We start from the raw sequence: 18,449 nt of genomic DNA on the forward strand, positions 1-18,449 counted from the left end.
CCAGCTAGGCACAAAGTCTTTGCTGGTAGAATAGGGATAATCTATGACATGAGCAGTTTATAAATAGATGCTGAGAAGAGGATTTAGGAAATGGGGGAGGCAGATTAAGATACAATTTTTATAAAGCCTAATAGTAACTTGGGTGCTGTATATTTGATGACTAAGTCAGTTTCTACTTAAAAAAAAATCTATTTATATAAATGTTTTTTTCTCTCCAAGTAGAAATTTATTGTGGAACGGTGCTCAAAATATAGATCAGAATCTGGCAAGATCTGCAGACCCGCATTTCTTGTCTCAGTGGGCAAAAATAAGGCAGCTCTTAGGTCATTCATTCATTGTCTTAGCAGTTTTTACTGAGGCCTTCTTCATGTGTGCCAGACATGGTGTCAGGTTATGGGGCCTACTGGCCTGTAGAAGGAGCTGGGAAGACCTGGAAGACAGACTAGGGTCTCTGTGGAAGAACTCTGAGGGTGCTTTTGTCCTTGTATAATTGATAATATATTTTTTTCTATAATTGTGGCATGATTTTCCAGATTTATACCACTACTTCTTGTTTTTTAAACCGAATACTAGTTATCTGCAAACAGCTTTTATTTTAATTAATTCTGAGATTAGAGCACCTTCCGGTTTGGAAATGTCATGTGGTTGCGGAGCTGCTAGCTATAAAACATGTTTTTCAACGTTCAAGCATAAATCATTGAAACTACAGTTAATTAGCAGAAAAGATTATCAGTCTACTTATAGAGATAGTCAAAAGTGACACTTAAACATAAAAAGCAGATAGGAGCATTATTTAAGTAAGTGGTGTAAAGACCTTCAGTTAATACTTTTTTCTTCAAATTTTATTTAAAAATAATTACAGGAAGTTGCAAAGATAGTACAGAGAGGTCCCATATACCCTTTACCTAGTTTCCCCCGTTGGTTACATCTTACTAATAAGGATAGTATAATATCAAATCCAGGAAATTAACATATTGATATAAAGTGTATATAGTTCTGTGCCATTTTACCATCTTCCTTTTGTTCTCCTTTCTAATCACACCCATTCCCCTCCTTCCCACCATCCCTAACCCTTGGCAGCCACGAATCATTTCTCCTTCTTTGTAACTTTGTCATTTTGAGAATGTTACATAAAAGGATTCCTATGGTACATGACCTTTTGAGATTGGAGTTTTTTTTTTCAACACAGTGCTTTTGAGATCCATCCAAGTTGTTTTGAGGTTCAGTAGTTCCTTTCTTTTTACTGCTGCATAGTATTCCATGATACGAAAGTACTGTTTTATTTAACCATTCACTATTTGTAGGATATTGGTTGTTTCCAGTTCTTAGCTGTTATAATTGTACATAGGTTTTTGTGTGGACATAAATTTTCATTTCTCTGAGATAAATGCCCAGGAGTGTGATTGATAGATCATATGTTAATTGCATGTTTATTTTTATATATTTTTATTTTTTAAAAGATTTTATTTATTTGTGGGGGGGGGGAGAGGGAGAGATAGTGAGAGAGCACGAGCAGGGAGGAGAGGGAGCAGCAGGCTCCCCGCTAAGCAAGGAGCCCAGTGCAAGGCTCAGTCCCAGGACACTGAGATCATGACCTGACTGAGCCACCCAGGCACCCACATGTTTAGTTTTTAAAAAAACACTGCCAAACTACTTCCCTGAGTGACTCTACCATTTTATAGCCTTACCAGCAAAATTGAGAGATCCAGTTCCTATGCATGCCTTGCCAGCATTTGATATTTTCACTTTAAAAAATTTTAGCTGTTCTCATAGGTATGTAGTGTTATCTCATTGTGATCTTAAGTCACTTTTCCTTTAGTTGCTAGTGATACTGAACATCTTTTCATGTGCTTATTTGCCATCCATGTATTTTTTTTGGTGAAATGTCTGTTCATGTACTTCGCCCATTTTCTAACTGGATTTTTTTTTTTTACTGTTGAGTTTTGAGAGTTCTTTATAAATTCTAGTTATATCTATATATCAGATATGTGGTTTACAAAATATTTTCTCCCAGTCTCTGGATTGTCCTTTCATCCTTTTCACATGAGCTTTTGCAGATTGATTATTTTTAATTTTGATGAAATCCAGTTTACTGATTTTTCTTTTGTGGATTATGCTTTTGGTATCATGTCTAAGAACTCTTCCCCAAGTCCTGAAGATATCCTCTTGTATTTTCTTCCATTTTTATAGTTTTACTTTTTAGATTTACATTTGATACATTTTGAATTGATTTTTATGTAAGGTGTGAGGTTTAGGTCAAGACATTTTCCCCCCTATAGATATCCGTTGGTTCAGCACCAACTATTGAAAAAACTATCCTCCTTCCATTGAATTGCTTTTGCACCGTTGTCAAAAATCATTTGGCTGTACTTCTGTAGGTCTATTTCTGCGTTCTCTATTCTGTTCTATTGATCTTTGTGTCTGTTCCTCTGCCAATACCACACAGTCTTGACTAGTATAGCTATATAATAAGTGTTGAGATAGGATAGCATGGTTTCTTCCACTTTATTTTTTTCAAAATTGTTTTAGCTATTTTAGTTTCTTTTCCTTCCCACATAAATTCTAACATAGTCTTATCTTTGCTCATTTATTTAAGACTTCTTTGATTTCTTTCAGCAATATTTTGTAGTTTTCAGCATAGAAGCCCTGTAGATGTTTTGTTACATTTATACCTAAGTATTTTATTTTAAAAATTATATCTTCATTGAGATTTTTTTGGTGTGATTTTAAATGGTATTTTGTTTTTAATTTTGGTTTCTATGTGTTCTGGTAGTTTATAGAAATACAGTTGACTTTTGTATGCTGATCTTATGTCTTGCAACCTTTTCGAATTCATTAGTTCTCGGAGGTGTTTTGGGAGGCTCCTCAGGATTTTTCCTGTAGATTGTTATGTCATCTGCAAATAGGAGTAGGTTTGTTTCTTCCTTTTGTATCTGTGTGCCTTTTATTTCTGTTTCTTGCCTTATTGCACTGGGTAGAACTTCCAGTAATGTGTTTAATAGTAGCTGTGAGTGCAGACATCATCATTCCTGAATTTAGAGGGAAAGCATTCAGCCTTTAACCATTAAATATGATGCTAGCTATAGGCTTTTTGCAGATGTTCTTCATGTAGTTGAGGAAGTTCACCTCTATTCCTATTTTGCTGAAGGTTTTATCATGAAGGGGTGTTGAATTTTGTCAGATGCCCTTTCTATATTAATTGATATTATTGTGTGATTTTTTTTAGCCTGTAAATATAATGGATTATAGTGATTGATTTTACTATGTTAAGCCAGCCTTGCATCCTCACTTCGTTATAGGTCTAATTCTTTTTATTATATTGCTGAATTCTGGCAATATAGCAATTGCAAAATTGCTAATATTTTGTTAAGGATTTTCACATGCAAGTTCATGAGGATTATTGGTCTATAGTTTTCTGGGTTTAACATCAGGGTAATATTAGCTTCATAAAAAGAATTTGGAATTGTTTCCTCTTCCTTTATTTTTTGGAAGAGATTGTGCAGAATTGGTGTTAATTGTTTTTTTACATTTTTTACATTTTTAGTAGAATCCTCCAGTGAAACCATCTGGGCTTGGAGATTTCAGAAGTTTTAAAATTACAAATAAAAATTTCTTACTAGGAAATTTGGTTATAAGATTATTTAAATTATCTATTTCATATTGGGTGAATTATGGTAGTTAGTGCTTATTGAGGAACTGACTATTTCATCTACATTGTCAGATTTATGGGTATAGAGTTGTTTATAGTATTCCCTTATTATTTTTCTAATATTAGCCTTTGGTGCTATAAATTTCCCTCTTAGCACTACTTTAGTTGTGTCCCAAAATTTTTGATATGTTTTCCTTTTTATTCAGTGTATTTTTAAATTTCCTTCGAGACTTCCTTTTTGACTCATGGGTTATTTAAAAATGTGTTGTTTAATTTTTAAGTGTTTGGAGGTTTTTAGTACCTTTCTATTATTACTTTCTAGATTGATTACATTGTAGTCCCAGAACATATTCTCTATGCATTTTTAAAAAATCTGCTGAGGTTTGTTTTATGGCCCACATCTATCTTGTTATGTGTTCTGTGGGTGCTTGAAAGGAACTCTGTTGTTGGAGTGTTCTATAAATGTTGATTACATACTTCGGTTGATAGTGTTGTTGAGATCTTCCATATCTTTGCTGGTTTTCTATCGATTGTTGAGAGAGTAATGTTGAAGTTTTCAACTGTAATTGTGGATTTGTCTATTTCTTCTTTCTCTTTATCAATTTTGCTTTACCTATTTTACAGTTCTGTTGTTTGGTGCATGTATGTTTAGTTTTATGTCTCCTTGGTAGATTTATTCTTTTCTCATTATGTAATGTTCTCCATCTTTGGAATTTTCATTGCTTTGAAGTCTGCTTTATCTGATATTAATATAATTCATCCTTTTTTATTATTTGAGAGAGAGAGGGAGAGAACATGGGCAGGGGCAGAGGGAGAAGGAGAGAGAATCCTCAAGCAGACTCCCTGCTGTGCATAGAGCCCAATGCAGGCCTCTGGCCCAGAACACTGAGATTAAGACCTGAGCCTGACTCTTGATTCAGACACTTAACTGGCTGAGCCACCCAGGTGCCCCACTCTTTCTTTTGATTAATGTTTGTGTGGTATATTTTTTCCATTCACTTACTTTCAATCTGCCTATATTGTTATATTTGGAGTGAATTTCTTATAGATAGTAAATAATTGGGTCATGCCTTTTATCCAGTCTGTCCATCTCTGTCTTTAATTGCATATTTAGGCCATTTACATTTGATGTAATTACTGATTTATTAGGACTTAAATATGCTCTTTTATTTTTTGTTTTCTGTTTATTATTTTTTATTCTGTTTTTTTCCTGCATCCCTGTGAATAATTCAGACATCTTTTAGAATTCCATTTTTATTTATGTATAGTGTTTTTGCGTGTACCTCTTTGTATAGCTTTTTTAGTGGTTGCTCTAGTATATAGCTGTGTACATGTGTATACTTATATATGCATGCACATCTATGTTTGTGCATATTTATGACTTATCACAGTCTCCTGGAGTCAGCATTTTGCCATTTCAAGTGAAGCATAGAAATTTAACCTCCCTTTATATCTCTGTGACCTCCCCCATTTGCAATTGTCTTACATATTTCCTCTAAATACATTGAGAGCATCAGAAATGTTATAGTTATTGCTTCAATCATCAAACATAATACACAGAACTTATGAGGAGAAGGACAATCTCTTTTTTTTTCTTTTACTTTATTTTATTATTTTTTTAATGATTTTTTATTATATTATGTTAGTCACCATACAGTATAACCCCGGTTTCCGATGTAAAGTTCGATGATTCATTAGTTGCGTGTAACACCCAGTGCACCATGCAATACGTGCCCTCCTTACTACCCATCACCAGTCTATCCCATTCCCCCACCCCCCTCCCCTCTGAGGCCCTCAGTTTGTTTCTCATAGTCCATAGTCTCTCATGTTTCATTCGCCCTTCTGATTACCCCCACTTTCTTTATCCCTTTCTTCCCCTACCGATCTTCCTAGTTCTTATGTTCCATAGATGAGAGAAATCATATGATAGTTGTCTTTCTCTGCTTGACTTATTTCACTTAGCATTATCTCCTCCAGTGCCGTCCATGTTGCAGCAAATGTTGAGAATTCGTTCTTTCTGATAGCTCAGTAATATTCCATTGTATATATGGACCACAACTTCTTAATCCAGTCTTCTGTTGAAGGGCATCTCGGCTCCTTTCACGATGTAGCTCTTGTGGACAATGCTGCTATGAACATTGGGGTGCATATGGCCCTTCTCTTCACTACGTCTGTATCTTTGGGGTAAACACCCAGTAGTGCAATTGCTGGATCATAGGGTAGCTCAATTTTTAACTTTTTAAGGGACCTCCACACTGTTTTCCAGAGTGGCTGTACCAACTTGCATTCCTACCAACAATGTAGGAGGGATCCCCTTTCTCCACATCCTCTCCAACAATTGTTGTTTCTTGCCTTGTCTATTTTTGCCATTCTAACTGGCGTAAGGTGGTATCTCAGTGTGGTTTTGATTTGAATTTCCTTGATGGCTAATGATTTTGAACATTTTTTCATGTGTCTGTTAGCCATTTGTATGTCTTCATTGGAAAAGTGTCTGTTCATATCTTCTGCCCATTTTTTGATTAGTTTATTTGTTTCTTGTGTATTGAGTTTGAGAAGTTCTTTGTAGATCTTGGATACCAGTCCTTTATCTGTAGTGTCATTTGCAAATATATTCTCCCATTCCGTGGGCTGCCTCTTAGTTTTTCTGACTGTTTCCTTGGCTGTGCAGAAACTTTTAATCTTGATGAAGTCCCATAAATTCATTTTATCTTTTGTTTCTCTTGCCTTTGGGGATGTGTCATGAAAAAGGTTGCTTTGGCCGATGTCGTAGAGGTTGCTGCCTATGTTCTCCTCTAGAATTTTGATGGATTCCTGTCTCACATCGAGGTCTTTCATCCATTTGGAGTTTATTTTTGTGTATGGTGTGAGAGAGTGGTCAAGTTTCATTCTTTTGCATGTAGCTGTCCAATTTTCCCAGCACCATTTATTGAAGAGACTGTCTTTTTCCCACCGGATGTTTTTTCCTGCTTTATCAAATATTAGTTGCCCAAAGAGCCGAGGGTCCATTTCTGGGCTCTCTATTCTGTTCCATTGGTCTATGTGTCTGTTTTTGTGCCAGTACCATGCTGTCTTTGTGATCACAGCTTTGTAGTACAGCTCGAAATCCGGCATTGTGATGCCCCCAGCTTTGTTTTTCCTTTTCAACAGTTCCTTGGAGATTCGGGGCCTTTTCTGTTTCCATACAAATTTAAGGACTATTTGTTCCAGTTCTTTGAAAAATGTCCTCGGTATTTTGATCCGATTCATGAGCATGGAATATCTTTCCATCTTTTTATGTCTTCCTCAATGTCTTTCAAGAGTGATTTATAGTTTCTAGAATATAGGTCCTTTACGTCTCTGGTTAAGTTAATTCCAAGGTAACGTATGGTTTTTGGTGCTATTGTAAATGGGATGGATTCCCTAATTTCTCTTTCTTCGGTCTCGTTATTCGTGTATAGAAATGCAACTGATTTCTGAGCATTGATTTTGTATCCTGCCACATTACTGAATTGCTCTATAACTTCTAATAGTTTGGGAGTGGATTCTTTTGGGTTTTCCATATAGAGTATCATGTCATCTGCGAAGAGAGACATTTTGACTTCTTCTTTGCCGATTTGGATACATTTTATCCCTTTTTGTCCTCTGATTGATGTTGCCAGGACTTCTAGTACTATGTTGAATAATAGTGGCGAGAGTGGGCATCCTTGTCGTGTTCCTGATCTTAAGGGAAAGGCTTCCAGTTTTTCCCCATTGAGAATGATATTTGCTGTAGGCTTTTCATAGATGGCTTTTATGAGATTGAGAAATGTACCCTCTATTCCTACACTCTGAAGGGTTTTAATCAGGAAAGGATGCTGTATTTTGTCAAATGCTTTTTCTGCATCAATTGAGAGGATCATATGGTTCCTGAGACTTTTCTTGTTGATATGATGTATCACGCTGATCGATTTGCGAATGTTGAACCACGTTTGCATCCCAGGTGTGAATCCCACTTGGTCATGATGGATAATCCTTTTAATGTACTGTTGGATTCTTTTAGCCAGAATCTTGTTGAGGATTTTGGCGTCCATATTCATTAGGGGAATCGGTCTGTAATTCTCCTTTTTGATGGGGTCTTTGCCTGGTTTGGGGATCAATGTAATATTGGCCTCATAGAATGAGTTTGGTAGCTTTGAGAAGGACAATCTCTTGTATTTTCCCATGTTTTTATTCTTTCTGTAGTGTTTTCTTTTTCCCAAGATTCCTTCTTTTATTATTTCCTTTCTGTCGAGAGAACTTCCTTTAGCCATTCTCTTAGAGCAGGTGTGCTGGCAACAAATTCTTTTAGTGTTTTTCATCTAAATATGTTTTTAATTTTCCTTTTCATTCTCAAAGAATATTTTTGTTGAAAATACAGAATTCTGGGTTGGCAGTTCTTTCAGCACTTGAGAAATATGCTTGCTTTGGGCCTCCATGGTTTCTATGAGAAATTTGCTGTCATTTGAATTATTCACACACCCCCCCCCCGTATTATTTCTTGCTGCTTTCAAGATTTTTTCTGTCTCTAGTTTTATTAAGTTTGACTGTTGTATTTGTTGGCATGGATTTCTTTGGGTTTATCCTTTCTGGGGTTTATTCTGCTTTTTGAATCTGTTGGCTTATGTCTTTTGTCAAATTTGGGAAGTTTTCAGACATTTCTTTGAATACTTTTTCAGTCCTGCTCTCTTTCTCCTTGCTCCAGTGATATGTATGTTAGATAATTTGTTATGTCCCACGGTCCCTGAGGCTCTGTATAATATTTTTCATCTAATTTTTCTCAGATTGTTCAAATTAAGTAATTTTTATGTTCTGTCTTCATGTTTCCTGATTTCATTCATTCTTCTGTCCCCTCTATTTTGCTGTTGAGCTCATCTATTGAATTTTTTACTTCAGTTATTGTATTTTTTAAATTCTAAAACTTCCATTTGGTTCTTTGTATCTTCTATTTCTTTGCTGTGACTTTTAATTTTTCATTTGTTTCAAGTGTGTTTATAATTGCTTATTGAAGCATTTCTATGATAGTTACTTTAAAGTCTACCATCTTGGTGTTAGCATCAGTTGATGGTCTCTTCTTATTCAAGGTGAGATTTTCTTGGTTCTTAGTATGGCCAGTGAATTTTGATTGAAACCTGGACATTTTGGGCATTATGTTGCGAGACACTGGATCTTATTTAGATCTGTTTTAGTTCGCCTTTGTGTTAGCAGGGGAGGTGGGAGTACAATCTCGTTAGTGCCAAGTGGGAGGAAAAATTCAGGTTTCCCCACGGGGCCTCTTTCTGGCTCCCTGAAGGGAAGAGAGTGCTCTTTGTTGCTGGACAGAAGCAGGAATTCTGTCTCCTTAATGATACAGCGGGAGAGGTTGGCTCTTTGCTGCCTGTAGCTCCCTACCCGGTCTTCTCTGACACCCCTGCTGCATGGAGAGTTGGGGGGGATACCTCACTACTGTCAAGCAAGAGTAGAAGTCTGGGCTCTTAATTCAGCCTTTGTTGTGGATATATGATGGCTACAGGTTTTTCTGTGGTGTTTGACTGCAGTGGAATGTTTTTGTCTAAAACTTTTCTGTTTTGCTAGGCTGCACATACCTTTGCTGCTTCTTTGGCTAGAGAGAGAAGGCTTTTTTTCATTGCTGGGGCTTTTTTTTTCTTCTTTTTGGTCTACATTCATTGCCATTTTGGGGTTGCCAGCTTCTCCAGCACCAAGACCGGGATATATGAGGCAAAGAGAAAACTGAGCAAGCTGACATTCTGACATTCCTCAGTTCCCAAATTCCCTAGCCAGTCTCCCTTCTTCGCTCCACCTTTCAGATGTTTATTTATGTTTATCTTATATGTAATCTCCATGGTTTTTAGTACTATTGGGGGAGTAGGAAAAAGTACTTAAACTACACCTTTTCAGAAGCAGAAGACCCAGTTCATTCTTTTTTGAGCAGCGGTCAGATCTCTTATTCAAGTAGAGACCATCTCATCATAGCTCATAACCTGAATTTGCAAACACCAGACCCCGTCTGTATGCAAAGCTCATACCAGGGCCTGCAAAGACACAAAGATGAGCCTCTCCCTGTTTGTATTGACATTTTTTTCATCTTCTGCAATACAAAGTACATTTCACAGAGGAAAAAATGCTGTTGTCTCTGTTCTTAGACACTTGTACAGCAGTGTGTAAAATCCCGCCACTCCTCGGGCAGCTGCCATCCTGTACACTCACTCATATATGTGCATAAACACAGGTAACACTTAATATCACAGTGTCCCCTTCATTTAAGCATCATAAAAATTTTAAAATATCTTAAATGGATGTGTTTTTCACTAGTTTGCAATACTAGTAACTTGATAGAACTGACAAACGGTTTTATTTATCTTGAATGCTCTTGTTTGAGGAGAAGCAGGTTTCATCACCGAAGGGATCAGGTGGGTGAAGTAGATAGCCTGGAGGGGATGTGTGGCTCCTTTAGAGAGTAGTAGAACTGGTTCTTAGATTACTCTCCCTTGGAAAGGTCACTCTTTTTCCTGGTTCAAATCAATACCGGGCACACAGTAGATGTTCTATAAAAATAGCACTAGAGAGGATATTTGGGGTTGACAGTTGGAATATGTGCATACAGCTTTCCCTTAAAGAGCATACATAGACTTTACTCAGCCCCCTGGACAGTACCTTTCTTATTTTGCCTTGGGGTGTTTCTGTCCTGTCTCTGACTCTCTTGGTATCTCATTGATTCATTGTCTCTCTCTCTCTCTCTCTCTCTCTCTCCTTTTTTAGGTGTTGGGGGGTTGGGGGGCGGGGGGCAGGTAGGGAGGAGTACTCAGTGTCTTTAAATCTTGGACTAGCATTCTTGTTGAAGTTGTTGTTGTTCTTTCTTATCAAGTAGTGTTCTCAGAACATCTTCATTACAGGTACTCTTCAGCACTTCTCTATATGCATTGCAGAATGGCCATACCTTGCATTCACTGAAATAACACTGTTCTCAAGATAGCAAGCAAGTTGTAGTTCTTGTTTCGTCCCTAAGCCCTAGTCTCACATTGATCTTGTAGTCTTCCTTTGTCTCTATCAGGGCTTTGTGCCCATAAATCTTTTAAAAAATTATTTCTAAATTAAATATTTCAAATATTCGCGAAAGCATAAGAAGGTAATGAGATTAGCCTCCATATACCCAAGCACTGATGACCTCTTTGGTGCTGGAGGTCTCAGCATTGGCCAAGCAGCTGGTGTATAGCCCACAGGGCCTTGTGGCGGTTGGCCAGGCCCTGCCAGTGGTGCTGGGAACTTAGCAATTTTGTGTGTGGAGGTATTTTTTCTGGGGCTTTTCACATTTTTACTCCTCAGTGGAAAGTGTAGGGAGATGGGACAAATGGACTTTGTAGGCTCTGTTGGCTAATAGCCCAAGTTTTCTTTTTGCCTTCTCGTGTTCTTATACTGCTGCAGCCTCTTCATGGGTAAAATGGGAATAATTATTCATTTATCCATTCTAGATATGGTCTTTATTCTTAGAACTTACACTTAGGTAAAGGAAATGATATATTAGTAAAATAGGAAACAGAGAGATAGGCTCTCTGAGAACTTAGAGGAGATAGAAGTACTTCTGGCTGGACAAGTCTGGGAAGGTTTCATGGAAAGGGTGAATTGGAGACAGTCCTTGATGTGGATTTGCATATGGGGAGATCAGAGGAGTAGCAGACACAGGCAGAGAATACATGGAGGCACAGAGGTGAAGAGAAAAGTGTACATCATAGGGGTTCCGCTTTCCCCCTGCTCATAGGAAGTGAGAGGTCAAATGAGGTTACATCTTTGGAGTTCTTTGAAAGAAAAGGCCACCAGCTTATGTACCTGGTAATATCCTATCAATAGAGGACCTCACAAACCCAGTCTGTGCAACAGGATGTGTGGGTGCGTGGAAAGACCCATGAAGGCTGCAGTGGCCGCCTCACTACTCCCTGGTTGCGGGGCTACAGGGGCCTACATGTGTAGGTTATGCCTGTGCTGGCACCTGCAGAGTTAACGGATGGGGCTAAAACCTAGCCAGGCTCTGCTAGCAGAACTAGTCCAGGCTGTTTCTGCCCTGAGAAGCACCTTGTTCTGATTTGCCAAGGGCATCATGAGGGCTCAGAATCTGCTTCCTTTTGTTTCTTAGTAGTGCCCACATATCATGGCCAAATATTTATGATCTCACTGCAATATAATTTGTTAAATGACTTCTTTTAGCCATCTGTAGGGACTCAGTCATCATTTTGAAGACTGGCTTGATATTAAACATTTGCAGAAATTCAGAAGGACACATTCTACTCTCTCAGTTCCATTTTTGCCTTCTGTTCTCCCTGCCACCAACTCAGGTTGAATGCTCAGAATCCCTCCACCACAGGTGAGGATGAGACAATTAAACTGCTCAACACCTACCTCCCTGGGTGACCTGAAGTGCTCAGGGCACTGGACCCCACCCCTGCCCCTTCAGTATCAGGGTCTTCCTGTCCCTTTGAGGCCATCTTGCTACCTGTGTCCTCGTGACCCCCCTGTTGTTGCTGTTGCTCCTGAACCTTTCTGGCACTGTTTCCTTGCTTCTCTATTCCTTTCTCCCTCATCCTAGTTGGTTTAATTCTGGAAGGTCAGAGATTTGTTAGAGAGAAGGAAAAGGAGGATTACAGGTGAGGGAGAGCCAGGAAGGAAAATGAAGGAGGAAGATAGGGAGCAACATAGCAGTAGAGGCCAGGAAAGTAGTAATACAGGCCACATTTGCAGTTCCACTGGGGGTGAGGGTGAAACAACCAGAACGACGTTTCAGGGACAGAAGCGTCTCTGTCACCACCATCTGCCCCAGTAACAAGCTGACCTTGCTTTCCTCAGGTGTCCTCATGACTTCCCCTGCAGACCATGTCTATGATCCTCTTTGCCTGTGTGGTGAGGGTGAGGGATGGACTGCCCCTCTCTGCCTCCACTGACTTTTACCACACCCAGGATTTTCTGGAATGCAGGCGACGGCTCAAGACTTTAGCCTTGCGACTGGCCCAGTACCCAGGTCGAGGTTCTGCGGAAGGACGTGACTTCAACATACAGTAAGCAAGCGTGTTCACTTTTCCAGAACATCTGCAAACTTTGGGTTACTTTTAACCATATGTCGGGGTAACATTAGGCTGATCACACTGTGTGTTTAGAGTGGGTCTGCTGTCAGACAGTGGTCTGAGGTGGTGGGTATTTACAGCCATAGAATCGAGGGAGCAGGATTGCCCCACCCTTGCTCGGAGCATGCTGCTTCCACTCTTGCCCTTCTGTTAGTGGAGTGCTCACGAGCATCAGGAGACTTGGGTTCAATCACTTTTCATGCCTTTAGTTTGGTAGTTTATTCTGCCTTAGATGGGGGCGGGGGGAGTCTAGATTATAACATCAGGGAAGGAAAAGGACGAGAGTGGGAAAGCCAAGAAAATAAAAGACTCATGGTTCTTTTTTTTTTTTTTTTTAAGATTTTATTTATTTATTTGACAGAGATAGAGACAGCCAGCAAGAAAGGGAACACAAGCGGGGGGAGTGGGAGAGGAAGAAGCAGGCTCCCAGTGGAGGAGCCTGATGCGGGGCTCGATCCCAGAACGCCAAGATCACGCCCTGAGCCGAAGGCAGAAGCTTAACGACTGAGCCACCCAGGCGCCGCAAGACTCATGGTTCTTGCCTTTAGTTTTTCCTTTTTAAATTTTTCACCTTTTTAAAAAATTTTTAAATTTTAAAACTTTTCTTATGTAACAGCAGCAGGGGAGTGAATAATGAACACAAGTAGGTCCCTTTTCTTTTCTTTTTTTTTTTTTTTAAGATTTTATTTATTTATTTGACAGAGAGAGAGACAGCCAGCGAGAGAGGGAACACAGCAGGGGAGTGGGAGAGGAAGAAGCAGGCTCCTGGTGGAGAAGCCTGATGTGGGGCTCGATCCCAGAACGCAGGGATCACGCGCTGAGCCGAAGGCAGATGCTTAACGACCGCACCACCCAGGCGCCCCATGCAGGTCCCTTTTCTGAAGGAACTTAAAGTCTCATGAGGAAACAAGAGCGATATCTAACTGAATATAATAGAGTGGGGAAAACGCTCCAGCGGAAGTAGGAATCAGGTGGTTCCAATAATCCTAGTAATGATGGCTAGTGTTATTCAGTGTTTTCTATATGGCAGGCACTATCCTAAGCGCTTTCTTGGCTTGTGAGGTGGGTGATAGTATTGTACGTGTTTACAGAGGAGGAAAGTTAGGTAAGGGAGCTAGCTGAGGTTGTCCTGTTCGTATTTGGTAAGGCCAGGATTGGAATGCAGGCAGCTGGGCTGCAAGGGCTGCTCCTCATGTGTTATATCGTTTCTTATTCTAGGGCTTAGAGCAAGAAGCCATTCTACAGAAGGGATCGAGGGCTACAGAGGGTTTGAAATCTCAAAATGGCTTGTCATAGATTTTACATCATTGTTTTCCATTATTTAGGCCCTCACTTACCAAGTCCTTTCTGCTCCCCTTGAACAGTACATTTTTAGTTGACCTGATAAGATGGGGTCATTTTAGGGGATTTCAGCTTCGGAATCAGAAAAACGAGAGAAGTCCCGGCTTGATTCCAGACCTGGTGGTGTGGTCAGGCGAGAAGGGACCGGCCTGAAGGGGGCGCCAGGTGGCAAGTACGTGCTGCTGTCACCCTGTGGTGTGGGTTCCAGGTGCTCAGGAGCAGAAACTGAGCTGCATCTGCCTGCATTTGTGGCTCCTTTCTCCGGGTGCCTGAACCCACCTTCCTCCCTGTGCCTTCCTCATTATTCTGAGTATCTAACATCCTATGGGAACTTGGTGCTGAACTGCAAATAGGAAAACTTTCCTCGGATAAGAAAAAGAAAAGAGGTCTGTGACTTCAAATGACATTCTGGGTGCTTCAGTAGTTTTTTGAAAACTGGCATGTAAAATGTTCTGTTCATTCGTATTTTGGATTAAATAGTCCCCATTGTTTTCACAGCTGAAACAGGCTCCCTCTTCCCCCCGCCCCCGCACAGGTGAGGGGTACTGTAGCTCATTTTACAGTTAAGGAGTTGAAATATTTTCCCACACTTACCATTAGCAAATGACAACAACAGGAATGTATTCTCTCAGAGTTCTGGAGGCCAGAAGTCTGAAATCAAGGTGTCATGCTCTCTTGGAGGCGCTAAGGAAGACCCTTCACGTGCCTCTCTACTACCTTCTAGTGGTTGCTGGCAGTCCTTGTCATTCCATGTCTTGTAGAAGAGTTACTCCAGTCTCTGCCTTCTTGGTCACATGGCCTTCTTCCCTCTGTCTCTGTAATGAAATTTCACACCAGTATTGGATGGAGGCTTCCCTAATCCATTATAACCTTATTTTATCTTGATTGTATCTGCAAAGACTATTTCCAAATAAGTTCATATTCATAGGTACTGGGAGTTAGGACTTGAACATATTTTTTGGGGAGACACAAGTTAGCCCACAAATAGAAATACTCCCATCCCAGAGAGACTTAAGTTCTTCTGGAAAGTTCCTTGTATAAGGAGGAAGTTATCTTTTTTTTTAATTGACAAAGTTTTTATATAGAGACTTCCAATTGTGAAAAGATAGAACAGTATAACCTAAAAACTCTTTGCCAGAAACATCCTGAAATGTGGGTAAATGTATATGAAAAATTGTTTTAAATGTGTAGCTGAGCTTGAAAGAAAGAATTCCTGAGGTGCCAGAAGTGAAGGGGAACAAAATGTTAGGGTGCTAAGTGTGTGAGCTGACACTGAGGTTCCTGGGTAACCAATCATGATAAACTCAGGACTTGAGTCTCAGCACGCATAAAGGGCTCTGGGTTTATGTCGGCTGAGGTGTTGGAACAAGACCCACACTTGAAGAAGGCATTCTTGTCAGGCGACAGCCCTTGTGGAATGGTGATAAGTGAGAAATAGCTGCCCACCAGTACAGGAGCTGCTCATTTCTACTTGGCTTTGAATGGAAAGGAAAAACAAAATCTCTTCTAAGACATTGAAGCCCTGCTTCTGTGCCTCATGTAGGATTGGGGTTTAAGTTTATTCCCCCCATGGTCTAGAAATTCCTAAGCCAAGGTTCAATGATCAGTCTTGGTTCCAGACTGATGACACTCCTGGAGTAGCTGGCCAAAGCAAATGGAAAACCGCTCTGGAAGGAGTGTGCCCCAACTCAGTCGTTGAGAGAGTCTTACAGAAAAAAAAAGAAGTTCCACACTGGTGCCCTCTCACCAAAAATTACAGAGCACCAAAGGAGCTCTTCCACAACATGTGGGAGTCAGTAGACCACAGAGAGAAGAAGTCGAGTCCCCGAACCTGAAATGATAGCACGACAGTCTGAAAAGTAGTAGAAGGAGGAAACTCTGCATCAGTTTTATGAGACCAGAATAACCCCAATACCACAACCAGATGGAGACAGTGCAAGAGAGGAAAATTATAGGCCAGTCTTAACTTCGCATAGACACAAAAGTCCTAAATAAAACATTAGCAAAGTAAATCTGGCAGTTGTGTGTATGTGAATATGTACAAACTACACCTTTATTTCAGGATGCCGGGATGCTTGAACATGAGAAAGCTATTGATGTGGATTAAAAAAGAAAAATATTTTGCTCTATAGATGCAGAGAAGTCCGAGGCTACCTCTCCCTTGTGGAACACGCATCCCTCATGCAGGAATCAAAAAGAGTGATCACACGCTGTCAGTGGCAAATAACTGCTCTCTAGTTTAGAGGAAGGACAAGAAGGGCACAGCTGGTAGGCCCAGCTGAAGAGACAATACACACGCAGCAAACGGCTACAGGGCTGTTCGAGGCCAGGCAAGGGCAGGGCACAGGCACGGCTGTGTCTGAGTATGGGGCCGGAATACAGGGTCTGCTCCCTGCTAATGCAGATGTTGCTCTTTTGTTTCAGTTTTTCTTCTTTGCGGGATGTGGCTTGCATGGCTATCTGCTCCCGCCAGTGTCCAGCAGCCATGGCCTTCTGCTTCCTGGAGACCGTGTGGTGGGAATTCACGGCTTCCTATGACACCACCTGTATTGGTCTAGCCTCCAGGCCATACGCCTTTCTCGAGTTTGGTTTGTAACCTTCTTTCTTACATATTGCTCTCTCTTACGGCATTGTATGTGTCGAACTAGATGGTTTAGATTTGGCTTTGATGATCAAGGAAAACCCCTGGATGTGCTATGACATGTCCCTGGAGGTCAGCCTGGTACCCTGAGATTTCACAGTGATTGAAGTGGCCCGGAAAGCTTCAAGGCTTAGCACTAGCTTCCCATCTCCTCAGAGCCTGAGGCAGGGTTGGGGAATGGTGAAACCTGTTTCGTTTATTCCCCATAGTCCTCTGAAGCAGGGGTCCGCAAACTGTGGTCCGAGGGCCAGCTGCCTGTTTTTGTAAATAAAATGGAACACAGCTGCGCTCATTCTTTTACGAGTCGCCTGTGGCTGCTTTGCCCCTCACCAGCAGAGTTGAGTAGTTGTGACAGAGACCATATGGGGCCTAGAAGCCAAAAACATTGACTACCTGGCCCTTTAAGAAGGTTTGCCAACCCCTGCTCTAGAAAAAGTACTACTCAGCGGGTGGTATGTGAACCTATTCGCCTACCCTGAGGTAGGTACAGAGCGAGAGAAAAAGTGTTCAGGAATCCATACAGTAATTTGACATTCCTGCAGTCTTTTTATTGCATTTAATCAGTCTGCATCCATTTGAAAATAAGAAAACTGGCCCTTCGCTCAGAGGGCTGAGAAATACTGCTCTGGAAGAGGGTAGTTTTTTCCTAGGCGTTGCCAGAGAGGCCTTGTAGAGGCTTGATAATTATAGTGTATGCTCTGTTTCTCTCAGGTGAGTCAAGTCGTCCTGCGCTCTTGGGAGAACAGGAGCTGAGGTGGGCGTTGGGGGCCCTTCTGTGGCCTCTGTGTAGACAGCTGCTGTCTCTGCGATGCTCTCGAACGAGGGGCTGGCCGCAGTTGGTGGGTGCAGAGAAGCGTTGCCACATGTGCTTTCTGGAACTACTGCCAGAGCCCTCAGACTCCCTCATGTGGCCCACCAGCTGGTGCATTTCTTTGTCACCCAAGAGGTGCTGGGGAAGTCCCTGGGATGCAGGCCTCTGCCTGGTAGACCTGTGACACAGACAGAAGGTTCTCCCCAAGCCTCACTATGAGGCCTCGTTCACTGCTGCTCTGAGCCCCGCTTCTTCCGCAAAGAGGGCATGCTAGCCCTGGACAGACCACAGCTGTGGTGTCCCTAGGCTGTCAGTCCATTAGCAGCCATGGGCTGTGTTCTTCACCCCCCTCGGCTCTGCATGTGCCTAAAGGATCTGATCTGTGCCTGATCTGACAGCAGACCCTTCCCCGGCATCATGTTTGCTCCCTACTGAGTGAGAGGAGAATGTAATAGTAGGTATTCTAGGTATGCATTACGCATCATTTTGCTTTGCCAATATGTATGAAACTGTACTTCAAATACTAACTAAAACTTGGTAATGGGTTAATACTAAGAAATATAAAATAATTAAAACCAATACCTTTCAAATATATAATCTCAGTTTGTATAATATATTCACATTTATTTGTGATTTTTTTTCTCACATGACTTTTTTTTAGGGTAATTAATTCAAGAATAACTGTCTCCCTTTTTTAAGCTTTAAAACATTCTGTGAATTGCCCTGGATTGTACTGTCAGCAGTGGCTGAGCTAAGACTCAAGCCCCTATCCCTTGACTCCCTTATCGCTGAGGTTCTGGAAAGCATTGTTCCCTTCTCCGTAGACACTCCTGTTTTAAGTATTATGTGCTGAAGAGATCGGTGAGACCAGTAATGACGCATAGTAATCATTTGACCTTTGGG

At 40.8% G+C, this 18,449-nt stretch overlaps 1 protein-coding gene across 3 annotated transcripts in view; it reads left to right on the forward strand.

The window, feature by feature from the left end:
• SEC22C (SEC22 homolog C, vesicle trafficking protein) overlaps positions 1-18,449 on the forward strand; it is a 46,070-nt gene that overhangs the window by 21,386 nt on the left and 6,235 nt on the right. For all 3 annotated transcript variants that reach the window (XM_008709846.2, XM_008709838.2, XM_040636912.1), the window contains exons 2-3: positions 12,479-12,687; positions 16,519-16,682. In XM_008709846.2, coding sequence (XP_008708068.1) covers positions 12,506-12,687; positions 16,519-16,682 — 346 coding nt within the window. In that variant the 5' untranslated portion in view covers positions 12,479-12,505. The remainder of the gene's footprint in view (positions 1-12,478; positions 12,688-16,518; positions 16,683-18,449) is intronic.

Source organism: Ursus maritimus, unplaced genomic scaffold (assembly GCF_017311325.1).
Source record: "Ursus maritimus isolate PB19 unplaced genomic scaffold, ASM1731132v1 scaffold_20, whole genome shotgun sequence".
NCBI lineage: Eukaryota > Metazoa > Chordata > Mammalia > Carnivora > Ursidae > Ursus > Ursus maritimus.